The following is a 23,859-nucleotide window of genomic DNA, read 5'->3' on the forward strand; positions in this document are numbered from 1 at the left end:
GGACTTCATATTTGAAGGTCTAAGTGAGAACAGCATTACTATTTGCCGTATCTGAAGGGCCAAGAGTTTCCCAGCCCTGGTTTAAAATAAAATGCTAGAGGGGAGAAGGTTAAGGAGCCTACCCCCCCCCCCAATTTTTGTTTGTTTATTTGTTTGTTTGTTTGTTGTAAACTGCTTCAAACTGGAGTCTCCACAGCATGGGCATCCACAAGGGGGAGGGGAAAATTTGCCCCACTGAATAACCCCCAGATTCTCAGCTTTAAAAAGCCGACATGGTACATTTTAAACATACTTAGAACCTGAGATATGAAGCAAAATGGTTAGATGATTGCCCAGTTTCAGCTAACTGGTTCTGCTAGTAGAAGCCTATGCAAGGACTTATGTTAGTACAACTGGGCTTTCCCCCCTCTCCTCACCCCCATGCACCCCCAAATTGGTTTAGGGGGGAGTGGTAGAAACTACAGAACAGCACCATGAGGGGAGGAAAGGTTGTTCCATTAGCCAAGCAAAAATGTTTGTGCTGACAGAGCAATCTCCCTAGTGCTACATCAATTTATCCCCACCATTCTTCCAATTATTTGAAAGAATTAACCTGTTCCTTGCGTTCAGTGGAAAAATTCTTGCCAGTGCCCATTTCCACTGATGGGATAGAGTTAAGGAGCCTCTCCCTCCCCCCCACCCACCCACAGAAGGGCCTCTACAGCCACATTTTCCAAAAAATTTAATTGTTTGCATTTTGTGAACACCCACGCACAGACACCGTCATGGAGAACACTACACATGGCCAATGAACATCCCATGCATCTTGACACTAAGCCCGAGGAGATGAAGAGCACCTGTAGGCTCACTCTTGGTTTGCCCTTTCAAGGCTGCTTGCTATCCCCCTTGTTCATTTGAAAGCCAAACTGTTTTAGGAGCCCAGCGAGCTTTCCACAAAACAACTGCGTCATCCCCATTCCATGCCTCTTAAGACAAGGTTCATTGACCAACAAACCTCCTCTCATCGCTTACATTTGGGGAGGGGAGGGAAAGCAGAGAGGGGGAAAGAGTAGGTGGGGAAAATCCATTTGGTTCCTGTCCCTAAAGGAGAATTCCTCTCTCATGGCTCTTTTGTAAATAGTTTTATCTTGAACGATCATCAAATGACTCTTTGTGCTCTCAACACTGGGCTCATTAATCGACCCTCTGCGTTATCGGTTTTCCTCTCTGATCAGTTCTCAAGATTTATATGCTGCCTGTTTTGGTGCAAGAGAGATTTATTTCCCTCTCTGGAGGTGCTGTGGCTTTTCTGACCCAGATGATGTGACAGAAGACTTAAAACTGAAACAGCAGTGGGGATTGTGGCTAGAAAATAGAGAAGCAGCCAGACTAGAGAATGGGAAACTGCGAAGCTTGTAGCACGTAGCAGAGACATAGGCTGCAAACACACAGTGCATTAAAGCACATTACTTTCCCACAGGATCCTGGGACCTGCAGTTTGTTAAGGGTCCTGGGGATTGTAGCTCTGGGAGGGGTAAACAAGACCTGCCAGGAGTCTTTGGGGAAAGCCATGTGCTTTAAATGAATAGTTTGTATGCAGCCATATTCAAGCTGACCTTTTGGCTACAACATCCAGACTAGTTTTTTTTTTATAATGGGGGTATTTTCCCTAGTCCTCCATTCCTACCACCCACTATTTCATCTTGCCTGGTGAAGACTTTCAGAGAACTCAAAAGCTTGCTGCTGTTTTGTGACAGTTTGGTGTGTCCTAATGCAGGCCTTGCCCAGCTGTGGGTTTTGATGTCTGGGAAAGGATGGCTTTGGTTCAGAGAGTCTGGGAGAAGGAAGAGAGTCAGGAAGAGTGTTGGGACATAATGAAGGATGGAGACAGAAAGCTGCTGAGAGTTGGCTTGTTTTAATGCCTGAGGAAGATCATTTAAATTGAATGCACACGCCCACTCATTCACACAAGGCACAAACTGCTGGACACTTTTTCTGCGCAAATCCCGTTGGACTACACAAGAGCATGGCAGGAGACTGTCTTTCTGCCAAATGGAGGGCACAGAATGATCAAGTTGCAGACAGTTGGCCAAAGAGGTCAAAAGTTCACAGTGCGAAGCTCAGGGAATTATTGGATGGAAAACAGGAAAAGATAACTCTATTCATATTCTGTGCTTCTCTTGAAGAATTTAGCAACCAATCCTGGAACGAAGTTTCTTCCTCACTGAAGCTTAAGGCAAGTATTTCGTTCAGTGTCTCCCTGCCAGCGCAGGGACATTTGCCAAGCTGTTAACAGCTCGAGACATCGCACACATGTGGGAAGGGCATTAATTCAGCTCCGTGACAAACATCTTTTTCCCTGGAACACTTCTCTGTATGGGCAGTCACTTTCAAGGGAGATTGCAAGGGTGGGCATCTGTTCAAAACGCTGACCCGGCCATTTGGGCAATTGTCCAAAAGCAACTCATCTTCCATTTTTGGCTAAGATCATCCCAAAGGTTCTCTCGGATACTTCCAATTCCTACATGGATGCAAAAAAAAATATGTTTAGTATGAAAAAAAATTAAATGAAACATGCAATCAACACTGGCGACGTACTCCAGATCCCAGTTAAACCAAAGAATCAAAGGCCTTGTGTACGTCAACAGAAATAGTGGCACACCTGCCGTATAAACTAGCATGGTTGAGCAGTCAATGCTAATCCTCAAAGGAACTTTAGTGCTTGAAGATCCTTTTCTTTTTATGGAGTTCTGGGGCCACTCCATGCTACTAACCATGATTGCTATGCTCTGCCTCCACACTTGGAAGGAGTAATGTTTCTGAATACTAGCTGCTAGAAACCTCAGGAGGGGACAGTTGGCCACTATGAGAACAGGGTGCTGGACTATGTGGACCATTGGCCAGATCTAGCAGGGCTTTTCTCACCTTCCCATGACTCCCCCTCCCCTCCATAGGTGTACACATACGTGTGTGTGTGTGTGTGTGTGTGTGTGTGTGTGTGTGTGTGTGTGTTGGAGGGTGTCAACTGTGAAGAGGCCATACCTGTATAATAGGGAATGGTAGTTCTTTGGGCAGACTATGGATCTTTAACAACTTCACTCAGCTGCAATCTGCAGAATATTGTAGGGGAAAGCGAAAGCAGTTAAATTGGTTTAAAAAAGTAAATTGCATTAGATTGCAGACATCCCTTCCATCATCTTCAACTCAAGTACTTTTCCTTAACTGGGTTGCAACTGAGGCGGCTGCCCTCAAGCCAATTAATGACAATCAGTCATATTTCATTGTTTAAAACCAGAGGTTATGACACCGGGAGTCAGAGTGACAACAGAACGCTAATGGACCATTTTAACCAAAAACATCACTCATCCACACTGCAGGACCGTTGCTGCCGCAAGATACAATTACATATTATATAGATGATAAATGACCAATTTCCATTCACTTTATTAAGTGGGGCCTTCTACCATCAAATTTGCGTCACGTCCTGACCATGCCAGTTTCAGGAAGTGTCAGTTGGTAGGCAGACGTATCATCACTCAAGTCAATCAATTTGATTTCCTTTTGATGCAGGAGAATTCAGCCCTTAAAACTGGATATCTTCCAACAATTTATAAGCATGCCTACTCAACAACATTAAAGTCTCACATCGAACATAACCAATCTATAGAAAGCACTTTATGATAATGGAAGTAGGAACAATGTTTGTAGTATTGTAACCTAAGAAAATCCTTAATAATTGGTGTGGGGTTTTTTTTAAAGCATGCCTACTCCTCACATTTAAGTCTGTGCTTAACAGTAGTGGATGCTATCAGGGATGTCTGGGGGGTGGAAAATTTTGTAAGTGTATGAAAAACTGTTTATTTAGGATCCCTAGAGTAAATTTCCAAGGTTCTTTGAGTGGAAGCTGTGGAAGCTAAACCAGTTTATATTGATGATAAATATATGGCCTTAGAGTGCATGAGGCTCTGTCTGCACTTTCACAAATCTACGTTTCCCAACTTTGTCCCCTTCAACAGACTAGAAAGTTGGGATAGAAGTACCCATTTAAATATAAATCAACTAGCATGGTACCAAGTGAGGTTATATTGTTCTAGCTTGCACTTTTAGAGGGTAGGCAAAAATGGGCTGATGACTCTAATTTTGCAATTATCAAGTTACATAAACATCAAAATATTGCCTTTGGCTTTAGAACCACTTTTTAGCATCACTTACAGCACACCTATGAATGATTACCTAGTCATATGTTCCATTGATCTCAAAGGGGCTTACTGCCTTGTAAGTTTATTTAGGATTGCCGCTTTAATCAACACTCCTGCATTTGTAAATTTTGCTATACTGTTCTGGGAAGGGCTCTCACCCTGAACATGAGATTACTGTGAGTTCAAGTGGGCAGACTTACTAAGGGACAAACATCAGCAGGAGAGGGGAGGCACCAGTTGTTGAGAAAGAGGAAGGTATACGTCTGAGGTCTCTGAATATTCTACCTTGCAACGGCACTGGAGCTGCCAGTAGAGAAGAGTTTCTATTATACGCCTGTCATTTCAGTAGACAGCAATGCCTCAGCAATAAGATAAAACCTGTCAACACACCAAAACTGCTTTGATCAGGAACAGAAGATGTCAAGTGCGTAACAGAAAAGATTCTGTCTCCCCCCAAAGATGTCAGCAGTTAGCTTGGCTCTGCGCTGAAAAATAGAAGGGGAATGAAAGATAGAAAAGGTAAAACATGGGAGGAGGGCCAATATGAGAGAAAGAAGGAAAGAAAAATGTAAGTGGGAAGTTGCAGAGTTTTTTTTGTGTGTTTTGATGTTTCACAGACATTAAAGTTTATTGCCAAGGTCAGCATTTCTGTTTCACGTCATATTGAGGAAGGTGGTGCATATATTGCGTTTCTGCATGCTCAAGTGATGCAAGGGACTTATATCAGGAACGGCAGTTTGTGAAACTAGTAAGTTTCAATTCAAGGTTGATCAAAACTCCCTTGTCTGTCTCATGAGAACAGCGGAGGGAATGCCAGTCCCCCCCCCCCCGTGACAAAGAGTCACATTCAGATGTGTCACATTTACGTTGTTTTTTAAAATAATTTTTATTAAAGATTTTCCTCGTTTACAAAAGCACATGCATTGTCTCTTTCTTCAGGGAGGGGGGGTTGTTGGGTTAAGTTAGCCATATTGAATTGTATGCTATCTGTGGGTTCGTGTTGTTGTCTTGTTGGGCTGTGCATGTGATAAAGGGAGCCATACCGGGGTGAAGGCGTCTTCTTCTACAGTGGTACCTCGGGTTAAGAACTTGATTCATTCTGGAGGTCTGTTCTTAACCTGAGGTACCGCACAATTTCTGTTCTCATCCTGAAGCAAAGTTCTTATGAGCTTTTTATAGTGTGAGTGGGCATTGTTATTTTGGAAAATGTTCAGTAGGGTCAGTTCTGGGATGACTTCTAGTACCTGCTTAGTTATTTTGCTTATTTCTTATATGACTGCTGTCCAGAAGAGTTGGGTTTGGGGCATTCCCACCACATGTGGAGGTATGTGTCTGTGGAGGTGCATCCTCTCCAGCATTTTAGTGAGGTTCCTAGGCGTATCAGCGCCAGTTTCCATGGTGTTAGGTACCATCTGTAAGTGAGTTTCAGAGTGAGTTCTTTTCTTTTCGCGATATGGATTTAAATGGAGGTTTAGACCCAATCTATTCCATTGGGTGGAGTTAATTTCATAGTCTAGGTTGTCCTCCCATTGTTTTTTGATTGCATCAAGAGGGTTTGTGGGGCTTTGGAGCAGTGTTTTGTATATTGTGGATACCATCCCCTTGCCATGTCCCATTGTTGTTATGAGATGGTTTTAGAAGGTGGTCAAGGGCCTAGTGGCTGTTGATTTTACTACTGGGTTGTTTAGGAAGGCTTGCGGTTGGTGGTGTGTTAGCCAGGGTATTTGGGTGTCCCCTAGTTTGTTTTGAATTTCTTGTGTCACTATGGATTTGTTATTTTTGTAGAGGTCTGCTAGGCCATATAGGCCTTTGGCTTGCCAGGTTTTTATCTGGAGATTTTGTGCTGTGTGGTGGATAAGTGGGTGGTGAGCTAGTGGGATTAGTGGGGATGGGTTTGGGGTTGGGGACAGTTTGCCTGCTTCTTCCTTCCTTGCTTTAAGCATGGTCTGTGTCTCTCCAAGTGTATCCATTGTTTTATCTCATTTTCTAGAATGTATGGGATTACGTGGTGCACTTGGTTAGCGATACAGTAGGAAATTGCTTTTCTCAGATTTCCCCCTTACAGAAAAACACAAGAATAGGAGAGAGGTGTGAAAAAGAAGACTATAGGAGTGTATGCACAGACTAATTTTTTTTGCAGCATTTAAACTGGAGAAAATAGGTAGTGTTCAGTTACTGTTCTATATCTATGCTATACTAACAATATAATCCTGCACACACTTTGTTCTTGTTATTGTTGTTTAGTTATTTAGTCATTTCCGACTCTTCATAACCCCATGGACCAGAGCATGCCAGGCACTTCTGTCTTCCACCGCCTTCCACAGTTTGGTCAAACTCACGTTCGTAGCTTCGAGAACACTGTCCAATCATCTCGTCCTCTGCCATCCCCTTCTCCTTGTGCCCTCCATCTTTCCCAACATCAGGGTCTTTTCCAGGAAGTCTTGAGGTGGACAAAGTATTGGAGCCTCAGCTTCAGGATCTGTCCTTCCAGTGAGAACTCAGGGCTGATTTCCTTAAGAATGGAGAGGTTTGTTCTTCTTGCAGTCCATGGGACTCTCAAGAGTCTCCTCCAGCACCATAATTCAAAAGCATCAATTCTTCGGCGATCAGCCTTCTTTATGGTCCAGCTCTCACTTCCATACATCACTAGTGGGAATACCATAGCTTTAATTATATGGACCTTTGTCAGCAAGGTGATGTCTCTGCTTTTTAAGATATACACGCTTACTCAGATGTAAGTCCCACTGGGTTGTATCCAACTAAATCATTGTGTATGAGAATCAGATTCCACTCATGCAACAGAACTTCCCCTCCCTATCCCTATCCACTAGTGCCCCCCACACGCCCCAGATTTGCTCTGGGGATTCTCCCAACTCTCTAGAGCAGATATGGGGGTACGTGGGATTGAGGGGTGTTCTGTTGTGTGAGTGGAAGTCATTTTGCTTGTGCAGAAACTTCACTGGATTAAATCCAAGATGACCTATTCCCAGGTAAGAGTTGCATGTAGGATTACAGCCTGAATACAACTGTTCCCAGAGGGGTAGCCATGTTAGTTTGTTGCAGCAGAAATATCCAAGAGTTCTGTGGCTCCTTAAAAGCAGACACATTTTTCGTGGTGTAATAAGACTTCATGGACTAAGCCAATACTGCCAGAGGTCTAAAAGTAGGCTCCACTTACACCTGACATTTTGGCTTAGGTCTGGTGAATTACCTCTAGTTAGTATTTGGAGGATGATTTCAACTATCTAAATACAGCAGTTAGCAAAGCCACAGCGGATGCAATTATTTGCAGTTGTGTTTGGGAGATCTTAGAAAACTGGATTTATATTAAGTGTCCTAAAAAAAATATGTTCATTTTTCTTCTTCTTTTATGTTATTAAAATACATAATCAAGAATAAAACAAAACCATCACAGAAAACAGCTATGAAATATTGAAGCAGAAACAAAAAGGGGCCCAAAGACATCAGTAATACATTCCAGTCTTTCAATACATTCCAGAAATTATAACAAGTCTATAAACACCATTAATATGGATATCCCTTATGCTAATTCCATCTTCTGTCCTCTTCCACAGCATTCCTCACAACGAGAATCAGCCGTCACTTTCAGCTACTCTGACCTTCCCTCAACTTAGTGCCCTCCAGATATTTTGGACTACAACTCCCATCTGCTTCAGCCAACATGGCAAATGGTCAGGGATGATGGGAATTGTACTCCAAAATTATCTGGAGGTTACCAGGTTGGACAAGGCTGAGTAGATGGCTCTCAAAGGCAACTGGACTTGCCCTCCATGAATCTGCCTATCAATGGCCCCTTGAATTGCCAGCCACAGATTAGCACAAGTGGGAGAAGACTCCTGCTTGTAGGATTTCTATAAACATCTGGTTCGCCACTGTGTGAAGCATGATGCTGGGCTAGATCAGTGTTTGATCTGATTGAGCATGCCTCTTCTTATGTTCCCACCACACCAGAACCCATTCTCAGTATGGAGGTAAGCAAGAACCTGAAGGAATGATTAAAGAGTGCAGAAGCCAACTCCTAGGGGCCAAGGTACCTTTGGCACTCCCAGTAACATATTTGAGGTGACGGGGGGGGGGGAGTTGATGGGCATTGCCATTCAAATGCTGTGTGCACACTGTGTCTTGTGATCGATTATGCAGGGTGGGGCTTACGTGTGGCCCCCCCACCCTATTCAGGGTGTAATTAAATAAAGAAAACTAAAGAACATTGCTAGGAGATAAAAACGGGGTAAGAAGAGAGCATGGAGGTGCCAATATGAACTTGCGTCCTTTGGACTGCTTGGCCACTGGTAAACTGACAATGTGTCACCTCACTTACTAAGGGAAGGGTTATTATATTTGACTGGATGCAACTCCTGAAGACAACCTCTCATTTAAGTTTAGCCTCTCCACTTTAGCTGTCTCAATCTGTCATCCGGTAGCATTTTGTTTCATGTCCAATGTTAAAAATCAGCCATTCACTAAGCTGCCACAGTGCCTAAGAGCTGACATGTCAAACATTGTGTAACTGGCAATTAACATGTCCTATTTACTTTGTTGAGGGAAATGTGTTGGAAGAAATGTTTCCCCAAGAGAATAGCTTAGTGGGAGAAGTGTGGGTTGTTACTGTGTGGTGTTGGGGCACTCAAATTGGGCAAGCTGTTGCCAGAATACAGATATAAAATGCTGACCTCGTTCTCTTAACGCACCTTTTGGGAAGCAACTAACTTCCATATTCAAATGGTTCATATACAATGTTTTCTTTGCTTGCAGGCTGAAGGATCTTATGAGAAAATAAGAGTGAATTTGCTTAACTATAAAGAAGCATGCTTGAAAATGTTGCACGAGTCTGCGATCAGCCCAGGTAAGAAAGCAACCTTCACCATCATCAACGCACAAATAATAGTTTGCAAAGCTTGTAGAAATGTGTTGTATCCAAATCAGCAGTACATGAGCCTAACGTCACTGCAAAGATTTCTGCTTGTTCAGTGGAGCATTCACCCTCCCTCTTTCCCTGCAATCTGTTCTAGGGGCTCCCTCAACCCTGTGGAGCAGATTTTGGGAGGGCGCATGGGGGAGGGGAGAAATGAAAGCCCCATTTGCAAGTGGAAATCCTTGCATTGGTGGGATGTGTTAGCTGAATACTGCCCAGTGATAACTAAAAGATCATGAGTAGTAGGGCTTCTCACCAAAATGGATGCAAGTATAAAGAGCAAGAAATGGTGGGAATTTGGTGAGCAGGATAGGGAGAAGAATGAGATGTATTTTATTGAATATGCTAAAACGGCATATTGCGGGATCAGAACAGCTTTTGGATCCTTTGGTGTCAAGTCACTTTCTCAGTCTCCCTCCGCACCCCTGAACCACCCCTGAAAGGCCCCCATTTGGCCTCTGCCATCAGTTGGGTCAGGGCAATGAATGCTTCATTGGCAGTGGGGATGGGAATATTGGATATGTTGCCCTGAGAATATCCTTCTCAGGGCCTAAGGATTAAACCCTTGGTATCCTCAGTCTCTCAGAGGGAGAGGGATTTGTTATGACATGTTCTTGTTTGTTTGACAGTCAACAGTACTGTCAAAGCTGGTGCAGTGCAGACTGGGAGTGTGAGCTGGAACAGAAGCAGTTCAAATATAATCTCAAACAAGAACTTGCATAGACAAGCCACTGTTCCTTCAGCCTCAGTCTTTCATTTTTAATACGGTTGTGATAATAGTACTTTTCTACTACTACCTTAAGGTGGCTGTTTACTGAGATAATTTATGCAAATGTCTGTTTGTTGTTGTTAATATTTACTGAACCTCCTTGGGAACATCTTGTTTCATTTTCTGTCAGTCATCTTAATTCATTTCCTGCTGACATTTGGCATGAGGATGTGATCTGGCCAAGATAATAATATTTATATGTTGTCATAAAAATTACTGAGGTATTCTGTATAAATGCTATCATCATTATTTTGTTGATTATTCATTTCTAATCCTTTCAACTAACCATTTGGCCTCTTGGGAACATCTTGTTATATTTGTTCTCACTCACCTACATTCATTTCCTGTTGATATATGTGGTCGTGATGTGGTCAAAATGATAATCAGCCAGCTTCGTGCTTGTTTTGGTTGCTCGCTTCAGTAATTTTGATGCCTTGGTTCCATTCATGCCCCCGTCCCCAAAGTTTGATTGATAAATGTTCTTGAGAACTTTGCTTGAAATCTAAATCACCATCTATATCTAGCTGAAATGCTTATCTAAGTAGCACAAGTAGCAGCTTAGCACAAGGGTGGCTGCTGGCATGCTTCACTGTAAGTCTTATGTTTAGTGCTCAAAGTGGCAGAAAAAGGAACGTAAGAGGGTTTCATTTCAAGTTTGGTCAGATTCTGTTATGTCTGTTGCAAAGAAGTGGAACTGCATCCCCTCCTGCTTTTGAGCCCTGCTTATGATCAAGCTGTAAACTTCATTTAGAGGTATTAATTTAAATGCTACAAGATGTGCAGAGTTATGTATCTTAGGTGCAACATCAATATGGCTTGGTTTGAACACACTGCATTCCTTGGTGATCAGCTGCCTGCATCCTTTAGTGAATGTTAAAAGACTCTCCCTCTCTCTCAGGAATATACTGCAATGGGAGTTTTGATGAATTTGTTTGCTGGCCTCATTCACCTCCAGGAATAGTCTCGGTTCCCTGTCCACATTATTTACCATGGATAGAAAATGGTAAGGCAAGACTTGGAAATATATGCACATTGCAAAGCTGTAATATATATGAGAAGATTTCTCTTTCCTTCTAGAGTTCTGTACTGGGTACCTTGTCGTGCAAAGAAACTGCTAACTGAGACTCTTCAACACTGATGGCGTAGGGTAGCTTCTTAAATAAATGCTTGAATCAAATCTCTCCTGACACATACTCAGAAATCCAATTCTGCCACACTCCATACATAGTATGATGTATGGATTATAAGGTAGATGTAAGGTAGAAACATGATTTCGTCAGCAGACTCCTACAGTAGTAAGGAGGAGACAATATTGGGAGGCAAGGAAGCAAGCTGTAAAGGAGCCAGTGAGATCACACAAGAATGAAAGAGGGAAGGTGGCCAGATTTACTTAATCCCCCTTTGGAATCTGCAGTCCTGAATTGGTTAATTATACAATATCAGTGACTGCTTCTCAACCCCAAGCACAAATAATCGAAAGCATGTAAAATGGAATTAAGTGAAATACAATCTTATCCCTTGGGTTTAAGCACTGACAGGGGCTTTAGAAACAAGGAATTAGGAGAATTTGACAGTGTTAATCCATTGATAAATATTAAGCTTTCTACAGTTACCTCCCAAATAAACAGACATTACAAAGAGCCACATACATCCAGCCAAGTGTCCATTTTCAGGGGTCTCTAGGCAAGTGATGAAAGGATGACGGCACAAACCATGTCTGAAAAATGAAATGTGTGGCTTGACCTTTGAGCTTGCGTCTGTTTACATTTAGGAAGTGCAAGAAACGTATACAGAATCTGCTTGGACCAAGGGATTTGGAAAAAAGTTGAAAACTCCACTGTGGTCTGGGATAACCGCACTGAATGTTCTGGAGACAGCCACTACGAGAGAAAAGTGAGTAGAGATGCCTTTTTATGGTTTAATACAGTAACCTGCTTAATCCCCTCTGGAAATCCTCTTGATCAAATTGTTTCCACTGAGTACTTCACCTGAAAATGGGTAGTCTGTGTGTTTATTTAGAAGAGAGAATTGGGTCAACTCAGGCTGGATGCTTAGGTTGAGCACATTCTTCCCCCCAACGTTTCTTGGATTTCTGACTGCTGAGCTGGTTCTAAAAGATATGAGGAGAATGAGTAAAGCCATTAGAAGAGAGAGGCACTATATAAATATAATGAGCAATCATTTTCACTTTCACCTTTTCTTCCATATGGTACATACAAATTCATATGGGAATCTGCACCTATGACTATTCCAGCCACATAAAACTACTCTGAGATGTAATGAACTCTCATGAGAAATTTAGCTTTTTTTAAACACACACACACACACTTTCCACCTACTAGTTACATATGGATAGGAGTTACATGCACATAATATGGAACTCTGCAAAACAATGAGTATAACCTTTAATCTAGGTCACAGATAGAGCACATCTGGGACACTTTCCAAAATGATTCACAGAATGTAAGTGTGGAATGTGGGATGTAATCCACTGGGAGCAGTCAAATATAACATTCCTTGTTTTCCTAGAGTGGACATGCAAGGGGATGTTGGTCCAGCCAGTCAAACTTCCTGTTACACCTGGCTGGAGCATCCTTCCTTGCATGTGACTAGTGGGTGGGCTTGACCTTTCCAGACCTGGTAAAAGGCCAAGGCATGCTGCTACCCTCCCTCTTTTCCATCTTCCTTTCATCCTGCGATCTTCCTGGACTGAACTGCTGGCTGCCAGCCAAGCAGTCCTCCAGATCATCTCCCTTATGGGGTAAACCTGTTTGTATATGTTTGTAACTTTAAGCCTAAAGCCTGCCTTCAGGGAATCACACTGATCGTAAGTAAAACTACTTTTTGTTACTTATGAATAAGACTGTGGTGTCTTTATTCCTTTAGGAGGGATTTAAAAGAGGATCTTACCAGCAATATACAATTCAATCTGAGGCAGATTGAATTGCATAATAGTAAGAATCATAGAATCATAGAATCATAGAATCATAGAGTTGGAAGAGACCACAAGGGCCATCGAGTCCAACCCCCTGCCAAGCAGGAAACACCATCAGAGCACTCCTGACATATGGTTGTCAAGCCTCTGCTTAAAGACCTCCAAAGTAGGAGACTCCACCACACTCCTTGGCAGCAAATTCCACTGTCGAACAGCTCTTACTGTCAGGAAGTTCTTCCTAATGTTTAGGTGGAATCTTCTTTCTTGTAGTTTGGATCCATTGCTCCGTGTCCGCTTCTCTGGAGCAGCAGAAAACAACCTTTCTCCCTCCTCTATGTGACATCCTTTTATATATTTGAACATGGCTATCATATCACCCCTTAACCTCCTCTTCTCCAGGCTAAACATGCCCAGCTCCCTTAGCCGTTCCTCATAAGGCATCGTTTCCAGGCCTTTGACCATTTTGGTTGCCCTCCTCTGGACACGTTCCAGTTTGTCAGTGTCCTTCTTGAATTGTGGTGCCCAGAACTGGACACAGTACTCCAGGTGTGGTCTGACCAGAGCAGAATACAGTGGCACGATTACTTCCCTTGATCTAGATGCTATACTCCTATTGATGCAGCCCAGAATTGCATTGGCTTTTTTAGCTGCCGCGTCACACTGTTGGCTCATGTCAAGTTTGTGGTCAACCAAGACTCCTAGATCCTTTTCACATGTACTGCTCTCAAGCCAGGTGTCACCCATCTTGTATTTGTGCCTCTCATTTTTTTTGCCCAAGTGCAATACTTTACATTTCTCCCTGTTAAAATTCATCTTGTTTGTTTTTGCCCAGTTCTCTAATCTGTCAAGGTCGTTTTGAAGTGTGATCCTGTCCTCTGGGGTGTTAGCCACCCCTCCCAGTTTGGTGTCATCTGCAAATTTGATCAGGATGCCCTTGAGTCCATCATCCAAGTCGTTGATAAAGATGTTGAATAAGACTGGGCCCAAGACAGAACCCTGTGGCACCCCACTAGTCACTCTTCTCCAGGATGAAGAGGAACCATCCTCTTCTCCAGGATGAAGAGGTTCTAACAAGGCTACAACCAGCTTTCTGCTGTAAGAAGGGGAATGTAAACTCTGCTAAGTAAAAAACTTGCTAACACAAGTTAGGAAGTATATTAATAAACAATATATCCTCTCCTGCCACCCTCAACATTCCCACATGGAAGTCCATCCAGGAGGAGGGAAAACAAAATAGGCAGATCATCTCTCTCTCTCTCTTTCCTGGCTGTACAAGCAGAATGCACTTCCATATGTACAAGGGAAGGGGAATTTCCTTTCACTGGCAGCACCTTAAGGTGTGGTGCTCTGGATGGCCTCTCTGGTCCTGGGAATTTTGAGGGAATGGGGACTACCACTGGAGACTATCAAGCCTAGCATACCTAGGTACCTTTGTAAGCTTACAAAGACAGCATAAAGGAGATCATAATTTTGTCATATTGGTTGCCCTCAGCATCAGGTAACCAGAGGTTCCATTTAAGTAATGACTAATAATAGGTCGCCACAAATGTCTGATAAACACGTCTGGTTTCCAAAACAGTGAGGGCTTGTAGGAATGTTTAGAAAGATAGGAGAGGATATGTTAATTAGATATGAATCAAAGCAAACAGCAATCCATGGAAAGCCCAATTGCCGATTGGCTCTGATTCAGCAGTAAAATGCAGGTTTTCCTGGGGAAAGCACCAAGACAAACAAAAAACAAAAAAACCACACCATGCTTAGACACAGAGCTTTAAAGCCTGGACCTGTGCCTAAAAACATGGCACAAAATGAAGTCTGAATGAGCCCTGAGTTATGTGCTAGAGTGATCTTCTGCAGATGAGATGAGAAACCTGTAGGCCTCCAGATGTTTTTGAATTACAACACCCACCATCCCTGGCCACTGACCATATGACTGGGGCTGATGGAAGTTGATGTCCAACAAAATTTGGAGGACCACAAATTTCTCATTGCTGTTCTACAGAATTTTCTCTCCTGGCATGATCTCTTTCCCAGACTTTACATCAATTTAACTCCTTTGCTTCTCTGTTGTTCTTAGGATGAAGAACAAACATTGTGGATCTCCACCCTGTACATTTATACTGTGGGATATACTTTTTCTCTTGTTTCCCTTGTCTTAGCACTTTTCATACTGATGTTGCTCAGGTCAGTATAATCTATCTTTCAGTAAAACATGGTGTTCTGGAATTGCCCAGTGGTACATTTTCCAGGTGCCAGGAGCTGGGATTTGGACCTGGGTTTGCATTATAATCTAACGTTAAATGATGGCTGGTGTCATCCTGGACAAAGTAAGAGAAACTTCCTTCTTCCCAGATCAATCAAAGGATCTGCTTACCTAATAATAATGCCGAAGTTGCCCTGGTCATACTACACCTATGAGACCATGAAATCTGTACAGTTTTAATTGCATTGTGTATCATGGCAGCTGAGAGGGATAGAGTGGTGATCAGATATTATCAGTGGGCCACCTGTTACCTGAGCATTATAAAAGAAGGCAACAGATTGCATAATGTAAGTAGGCCCTTGTGCAAGGAATAAACTAGATGTTGACTAACAAGCTTCCAAATCTAATGTTTCCTTCGCAAAAGTATTGCAACAAATGTGCAACACCCACAGGAAAGAATAAATTAATTGAACATGGTTCCTATTAATGCTTGCCTGCCTACTGATTCTCCCCTGAAAATGTTCACACAAGCAGTTTCTAAGCCTCCCCAGCGAAGCAGTTGTGCTCCAAAACTGGCGATGAACCCAGCTAGCGTGGAAATGGCAGAGGTGGGTGGGAATCTTTGTAGCCAGCATGAGTTAAGCATCCCCCTTCTGCTGATCTTCTCCTGTAAGTGTTCCACTAGTCTCAGCGCTCCCATTCTTAGCAAATTATTGACTGGGATGAGAGATGTAGTTCCACCCTAAGTAGTGTTTGTCTTTTTCTGCTGCAACATGAGGCCATCTAATAGCAATGGCAGCAGTGAGGTCCTCTTGCTCATCAGCCCTATAGGAGGGACACACAAACACACACACACACAAATTTTTTATTTAGGAGCAAGCATCCCCAGCTGTCCAGTTCTCTGCAGAGAGTATATGTTGTAAACCACACAATACCACACCAACTTTGCCACTGCCTCTTTTCCTTTCTTGCTTCACAGAAAATGAGCAACAGAGATGGGAGCCCCTATACTCTTGGTTGTCAGGTGTGCTCAGCCCAGTGTAGGATAAGACAGAAATTATGCTACTGGAACAACATGCAGGCCTAGCTGATCCAAGTGTCCTTAGCACCCATAGACGCTAAGTCCCCACTAGGAAGGAAGAACATTTACAGCAGGGCAAGAACATGCTGTTATTCAGATCAGAATAAAACCAACTTCAGTGGATTCCTAAGAGGATGCTTCTCTTCTTCCACAGGAAACTGCACTGCACAAGGAACTACATCCATATGAATCTGTTCGTTGCGTTCATCTTGCGAGCTGCAGGAGTTCTCATCAAAGACAGAACAACCCACAGCACTTATGTATTTCTTTATGTGGACTCTGAAAAGCCAAGTGATCTAAATGGATGGATATCATTCTCAAGTCCAGAGGTACGGCATTGTTAAAAGCAAGTGGGTGGAAGAAAGAAACATCTAATGATACCTGGAGTTTCTATGTGTTCATGGCTGAATTCTGTAGCTGCAAAGCTTGCTAGAAAACTGTTGTTGATTGAACTCATTCAAAGCGTTGCATTCCATGCTGAGCATCCTTTGCTAGCAAGTTTCAAGCTCTGCATACTTTCTTTTGTTCGATGGTAACTGGCACACAAGTATGAAAATAGCTAGAAAATTCCTTCGTTTATTTATTTATTCATAAAGCTTATAGACTGATTATTATTTTTACAAAAAAACCTAAAGTGGTATGCCAGTTAAAAACCAGATAAAACAAGACATCTAAAAACAAGGTAAATGGGAAGTTAAAACAACTGGAGGAACAAAAGATGGATATGTCCGGAAGATTTACACAGGTGTATGCTGTCTTCCTCAGATGGCCTGCAGCCAGCACATACCACTCACAATACAGATGCATTTAAGGCATAATTATACCACTTTGACAGCCATGGATTGCAGGTAGTTTTTAGGAGAGCCCTTTATGCTCCTCGCAGAGCTACAATTGCTAGAGTAGTTTAACAATCAAGCCTTCTTCCCATAGAATTCTGAGAACTTTGAGATTGTACTTTGGCTAATTTGACCCTGTTGGACTCTTGGGCCTTTGCATTGCTCACGCAGCAGAGACCAAGTTAGCAGCTTGTTTCGTTTGAAGGCTAGCTTGGCAGTGCAGAAGGAAGGTATCTGGGCCCTGCTGCTAGTGTCCTCCATTTGAGAACCACCCAGCCACAGAGCTTTGTAGACATTAACATTTAACAAAACTGCTTTAGAAGAATAGGGCTTTTCAAATATTCATTTTGACTGACAAGTATCTGACTTGCTTAACAAAAATTCCACATATCTGTATGTACCAAGCTGTATTTTGATAATTGGTAGCACCAAGTTTTACTTTGCTGTTGACGGTTGTTCAATATTAACTTTTCTTCTCACTATCTCATTTCCACAGAAGTTGTTCCTATGCAGGATGGCTCAGCTTTTGATGCATTATGTTGTTGGGGCAAATTTCTTCTGGATTTTAGTGGAAGGGATTTACCTCCATAGATTATTGGTAGCCACTGTGCTCTCTGAGAAACATCTGCTGTTGAGATACATCTTCATTGGATGGGGTAAATATACAGATTTTTCCCCCAGCAGCGCTTGTTTCAGGATTGGTTAGCATCAATCTAAAACCCATGTCATCAAGGCAGCTGCAGCCACGAAGGCCATGTCTATATTGAAGATAAGCCACCCCTCTCTATGTCACAACTGCCCTGGGCTACCTTGGGAGGAAAGGCAGAATATAAATGTACAATAAACTGAATAAATAATAATCGCCATCTGAGAAATGATCCAAACCCTGCCCTTCATTTTGACACCAGATTATTATAAGTATACTCTTCTTTTAACTTTGTTGCTGCTTTTATCTGCTCACAGACTGTCCTTGGATAAAGAGGGTTACAAAAATGTATGACTGGATCAACAAGAGAAAAAAGTTGCTGTGATCAATAGCCTTTGCCTTGTACACAAATTAGTAATATTCCCTCCCATCCCTATATTACAGCTCCTCCATTATTATTTAGTCCACAAGCACAACAACTGTTACATATTGCCCATTGCGAAGTCACATTGTCCCTGCATCTCAATTTCCCCCAGGTTTTCCAGTTCTGTTTGTGGCTTCCTGGGGAATAACAAAATACCAACTGGAGTATGAGGGGTAAGTGTCTGTTTCCAAATGCTCCTCTGGCTTGGTTTGTTGCTTCAGTTTCTGCCAAGACAATGGAAGGCATGGCCTGCTGGTTTAAACAAAGGTCTTTGGATGGATACAGACAAACATTTTGCTCTGTGGTGGTCATTTGTAAACAGGCTGTGGAGATGGTGATCTAAAGTATATAGCCAGATAGTGATGGTGACTTTGCTAAAACACATACACACACCCAAGCACCACCAGTTTCTGATTTTCTAATCCCCCTATTATTGATGTTTATGTGGACATAGTAAGATCAGTCTTGTGAATGGTATAGGAAAGCTTAGCTGATGTGGGCCTGATCATGGCTTGAACAAGAGGCCACTGAGAACTCAATACAAGCTGCTCTGAGCTTTTGAAAGAAAGAGTGGGATGTAAGTATAATTAATAAATAGACCTCATGCTACATCCTGTTGGTCCCTAATGCTAAACCAAAGGAATTAAGTAAGTTAACCTGGTGTTTAGATGCACCTAGTGGAACACAAATGAGTCATCATCATTTGCTTCCATAGGTATCAGTTGCTTAAGCCTCCATTAGCAAGCTCATTATAAAAATAAGAAATTGCATTACAACCCACTACAGCCACAACCATTAGAATAATGGTTTTGTGTTATGGGAAAATGCATGCCTTGGGATTACTTGCTTAGGAATGGATTATTGTTTACAATTGATTTTGAAAAATGTAATCTTGATGAGTAATCTGATTATTCCTCTTGGCAAAAAATAGCAACCAGGTTCACAGGTCCTATCCAAATCTATTTAAAAATAATGTGGCTTGCCATTTGTGCTTATGTGAGCTGACAGAATAATTTTGACTTACTCCCTAGATGCTGGGCAACACATCACAACATGGCATTCTGGTGGATCATTCGCGGGCCCATTTTGTTTTCCATTGTTGTAAGCATCATGGCATAACTTTGATTAATTCTTTATACAGTTGTGGTGGTATGTTTCTGTTACATTATTTGCAAGGGGAAACATCTCCTGGTGCACAGCAGGGTGAGACTGACTTGACCCTTTCCATGATTTGTGTCTCTCTGTATTTTACAAAATAAGGACTAACCCTAAATAATTTAAAGCTAGGATTGATTGAACAAAAATGGCTGCGGAAGGCATAAGGCAGGACAGGGACTAAAGGTGGGGGAGAAGTTTGTGTTAAACTGTGAACTGACTGAATCTGCACTTCCTGAAGCAATACTTGGACTGAAATCAGCTTCAAAATTCAGAAGATCAGAAAAATGAGAACCAGAGAGTGTCCCAGAGAAGGATATGAGCAAGATAGTCTTGGGATCATGAACAGGCAAATGCTTTTGCATTTATATTTTAAAAAGAGAGATCACATGCTGTGATACCCATTCAAATACATGAGAGCATGTAAACATGTATGCAGGTATTATGTGTGTGTGATACATAAGATATTGGCAAGGGTACTTGTCCTTGGTGTTCTTTTCCATCTGCTACTGATGCTCCCTGTTCCAGCAACCATTAATAAAGATCAAAAGTATCTTGGATCAAAAGGCTGACCTAAAGAAAGGGGTGGGGACAGAATGAGAGAAGAGAAATGGCAGGGAAAATTGTGTAAATGTGATGGGTAGAAAATCTCTAGAAACAATGTCTTCACACCTTCAGAGGCTGCAATACTAAACACATTTACCTGAGAGTAAACTTAACTGAATTCAACAGGAATTACTTCTGAGTAAACACGGTTAAGATTGTGCTGTGAATTGTTGCTTGTGGTTAATTTCTTGTGATTGCCCCGCTGCTAGCCAAATAATGTTCATTGCATTTACTTAAACTAACCAAGAGGTGTGTTTCTTTGAAGGTTAACTTCTGCATCTTTCTAAAAATTGTGAAGCTGCTACTTTCCAAACTTAAAGCCCAGCAAATGAGCTTTCGTGATTATAAATTCAGGTAAATATTACATTCTCAGATTTGTACTTATCTACTTAGTCTTCTACAGTACTTTTTAAACTGAAAGAAGAATCCACTGATTATGTTCAAGTTCATTCTACACAATAATTTCCTACACGTCTATTTTGTTACATGTGCCGGAGAGAGAGAGGTTTGGACGAGATTCTAACTATCTTGGCGGAGTTGCACAATGGCTGATTGCACCAGGCACTTTTATGTTTGGTTACATCTTACCATGGGCAGCCTCACCCACCTTTAAACAAGCATTCACCATGAACATACCTAGGCTAGAATATATCACAGTCATGTGCTTTTTGCACATAGGTGAATGTTTTACTTACAAAGTTTCAATAGTAGTCAGAGAGCATGTGTCTATCGTTATGAGTTGGGAGGCAGCCCCTTCATAATCTCTACAATCAGTGAAGGGTTAGAATTTGAGAAAACTCATCAATTCATTACTTTAGCAAGGGCTGGAAACAATACCAACTAGCTTTCTTATGAGCCCAGCCTGGCAGTGGCTTGCTGGGGTTGGTCACTGAAGAAACAAAAGGCTGATAAGCGCCTAGTTTGTTTAATAATGGTAAACTCACTAAGACAATAAATCTGTGTCTGGGCTGTACCACTTCAGGTGAATTGTCATCTCCAAAACAACTGCAACATACTTATGCCCATAAAATTAATATGTCAGGGAGAAGGTGAAAAGGTTAAGGCTAATGACACCTTAAAGACTAGCAAGTTAGTTTACTATGACATAAGATTTTATGGATAACAATCTGCTTCTTCAGAAGAATGAAGTGTTATCCTGAGTTACAGGTACCTATCTACATGTTTGGAGGGCAGGGGCTTTAAGCAGTGAAGTCAGAAGGAAGTGAAATTCGGCAAAGTACAGTCTATGATAGTTAGTGGTAATACATAGTACAGTTAAAAAGCCTTTGTTCCAATTCAGTCCACAAGTGACAACATTGAACTTCTTGATAAAATTGTAATTCAACAATTTCATGTTGCTGGAGGTTTGACTAAAATCCTTAAATATATCCTTAATCACAGGGGTGGGGGAACTGGCCTTCCACATGTTTTTTTCCATAATCCCTGACAATTGACCATACTGGCTGGGATTGATGGCAGACAAACAACATTGGTAGGACCACAGATTCACCACCCCTGCATTAATATATCAATATCTATGTATGAGGTTTGATCATTCTGATGCTAGCACCAAACAAATGGAGGTGAGTGGAGAATATCATGATTCCATTGAGATTTCTTGATGCAGTTTATCTCTAGGATTGAATTCATTCTTATGGTTATTTGTATTTTTAGACTGGCAAGATCAACCCTTGTGTTAATACCATTGCTTGGGATTCACGAGATTGTTTTTAACTTCATTGTGGATGAAAGAATTGATGGTCTTTCCAGGCACATAAAAGTCTTCATTCAGCTGACCCTGGGCTCTTTCCAAGTAAGTTCTTGTGCTGGAAGGGGCATTATTTATTACCACTAATTAATAAACAAAGGGCATTAATGAATATATATGATGAAAAGAAAAGAAATAATAATCTTCATACTAAAACCATAGATAGAGCAGAGAGCAAAAAATCTTCAAAGAAAAAGACAACATAGGGTTGAATATTGCAACTATTATAATATAATGCTTATTTACCTGAGAAAGTTCCAAATTGCTTGCGTATAACTTTTAGACATCTAGAGTCACATCAGTAAACCATGGTTGCTGGACATATTAGCGAATGAGGGAGGGAGGGAGCACTCTTTGACAAATGGTTCTCAAGAAGAACTCTGTGGAAAATGTTCTTGAATATAAATAGCTGGTAAGGGTTTGCAAACAAATGCTGGAAAATTCGGGGAACAGACTATGTAATTCGATGAGTTAGCTGAGGAAATTCAGGAAACAACTTTCAGAATAGCAAGTATTAGAAATTTAAAATGATCATCACTCTTAAGACATGTGGTATACCATATTCTCTACTATTCTACAAATGCAATAAAGAACTTTGCAGCTAGTTCATTAACTATTAAATACAAATTCAGATTTGCTTGGGGATTTGTTGGTCCCAAAGAATGAGACATTTGGACTAAGTAAAGAGTTGCCATTAGGTCTGTTTTTTTAAATGGGAAATTATGCAGTGTCTTTCAATCTTCATATATAAATCTGAGGAGAAATGCTTTGAGTCTTAGATGTCCTTAAATTCTTGCCAGCAGGAACCAGGTGCAAGAAGTCAGATGTATATCAGTCCAATATGCATGTTTCTTGCATTACTACTTTTTTAGCATGTCAATACTAAGTGGGGTTGGGGAGTCAGCTACTGAGCTTTTGGGAAACTGGCTAAATTTGATACTACTCTTACAAGGTCTCACAATCACATCCTTGGGAGGGTTAAGTTCACAAGCTATACGTGTAATTTTGCCCTAAACTTCAGTTGCAATATTTCCTGCACAACCTAATGCGAAATGCACAGATTAGGTCAAAGTGATATATTTCGTGGTTTAAAATTGCAAGCCTGACATTTCCTCGAGCAAAATTGTTCTAAGCAAAATAAAACAGAGTTTTGGGTACTGGTGCCTTGTCACGTGATACCTGAGAGATAAAGGTGATTTGTGAGCAAGGGGAAGTTAGCTGTGTTAATGTTCAATTTAGCAGCATGATGACTCAGGTTTCAGGTGTTTTCTAGGAACAATATTCTGTGATTGCATAAGCTTGTAGTTGAATTGTACCTTGGCAAATTTCATTCAGATCTAATTTACCTTCTCTCTCTTTTCCCTTCCAGGGTTTCTTTGTAGCACTTTTATACTGTTTTTCTAATGGAGAGGTAAAATATCCTTCTTGACCTTCATTTCTAACCACTTGTTTCTCTTGGAAGATGTTGCAGAACAGACTGACTGGTGCAGCTTGCACTTAGTCCTGTGTGACATTATTGGTGGTCACCTGGCATTTTATATCAGTTAGTATATATTGAAGAGTTATTCAGTTTCCATTGTGTTCCTTGCAGTAGTTGGAGATATCAAGCAAGGAACACGACCCCTTTCAGCCTGCTCCTTGAAACAGCAGTATAGGGTACCTACTTGTAAACAGATCGACTTGCAATAAGCTGCCCATGCATGCCAAGCAAAAGGCCAGGATGCTACCCTTGTGCCTCTAATTATGAGGAGGGGTACCAACCAGTCCTGATGTGCAACAGATTGGAGTAGAGCTGAGCCCAAAATGAAGGGGGAACACTCCATTACATGAAGGTTTTCATTTTCCAGGAAGTGTTCTCCTCCCCTTTCCACTGAGGCAGGGAGCAGAAACTGGTAGGAAGAAAGGATGGCAGAAAGATATGTGGAGTACAGGAGGCAGAAGCATAAACAGAGTGATATTCGCAATATTCAGCTGCTGCACTGTAAAAAACATGCTGAAGTCATTTAAATAGCAACTATTCGTAAGTGTCTGTGTACGCTGTCCAAGTACAGTGGTACCTCTGGTTACGTACTTAATTCGTTCCAGAGGTCCGTTCTTAACTTGAAACTGTTCTTAACCTGAAGCACCACTTTATCTAATGGGGCCTGCCGCTGCGCCGCCACCGCACGATTTCTGTTCTCATCCTGAAGCAAAGTACTTAACCCGAGGTACTATTTCTGGGTTAGCGGAGTCTGTAACCTGAAGCGTATGTAACCTGAAGTGTATGTAACCCAAGGTACCACTGTATTGTGATAACATCAGTGAGAAATCTGCTCTCTGTATAAA

General features: G+C 41.7%; 1 protein-coding gene and 1 long non-coding RNA gene across 8 annotated transcripts in view; one reads left to right on the plus strand and one right to left on the minus strand.

Annotated features, from left to right (window-relative positions):
• The window catches only part of GLP2R (glucagon like peptide 2 receptor), a 39,774-nt gene that overhangs the window by 13,236 nt on the left and 2,679 nt on the right, over nucleotides 1-23,859 (plus strand). For 5 of the 6 annotated variants that reach the window (XM_083490641.1, XM_083490645.1, XM_083490642.1 and 2 more), the window contains 11 exons: nucleotides 8,952-9,042; nucleotides 10,779-10,883; nucleotides 11,652-11,773; nucleotides 14,893-14,999; nucleotides 16,254-16,428; nucleotides 17,432-17,591; nucleotides 18,118-18,178; nucleotides 19,037-19,106; nucleotides 20,032-20,120; nucleotides 21,441-21,579; nucleotides 22,904-22,945. In XM_083490641.1, the coding sequence (XP_083346767.1) occupies nucleotides 8,952-9,042; nucleotides 10,779-10,883; nucleotides 11,652-11,773; nucleotides 14,893-14,999; nucleotides 16,254-16,428; nucleotides 17,432-17,591; nucleotides 18,118-18,178; nucleotides 19,037-19,106; nucleotides 20,032-20,120; nucleotides 21,441-21,579; nucleotides 22,904-22,945 (1,161 nt within the window). Of the gene's footprint in view, nucleotides 1-4,609; nucleotides 4,747-8,951; nucleotides 9,043-10,778; nucleotides 10,884-11,651; nucleotides 11,774-14,892; nucleotides 15,000-16,253; nucleotides 16,429-17,431; nucleotides 17,592-18,117; nucleotides 18,179-19,036; nucleotides 19,107-20,031; nucleotides 20,121-21,440; nucleotides 21,580-22,903; nucleotides 22,946-23,859 lie in introns of those variants that run through there. The other variant, XM_083490644.1, reaches the window with a different exon arrangement.
• Nucleotides 1,876-16,246, minus strand: LOC310700785. 2 transcript variants are annotated; one of them, XR_014522819.1, is made up of 4 exons: nucleotides 15,190-16,246; nucleotides 11,869-11,984; nucleotides 3,022-4,663; nucleotides 1,876-2,500 (listed from the first exon to the last, which is right to left on the minus strand). It is a non-coding gene; the product is annotated as an uncharacterized lncRNA (long non-coding RNA). The 2 variants fall into 2 exon arrangements; XR_014522820.1 differs by lacking the exon at nucleotides 15,190-16,246 and having other exon boundaries at nucleotides 11,869-12,834.

Source organism: Podarcis liolepis, assembly GCF_965112155.1.
Source record: "Podarcis liolepis genome assembly, chromosome: 2".
Taxonomy (NCBI): domain Eukaryota; kingdom Metazoa; phylum Chordata; class Lepidosauria; order Squamata; family Lacertidae; genus Podarcis; species Podarcis liolepis.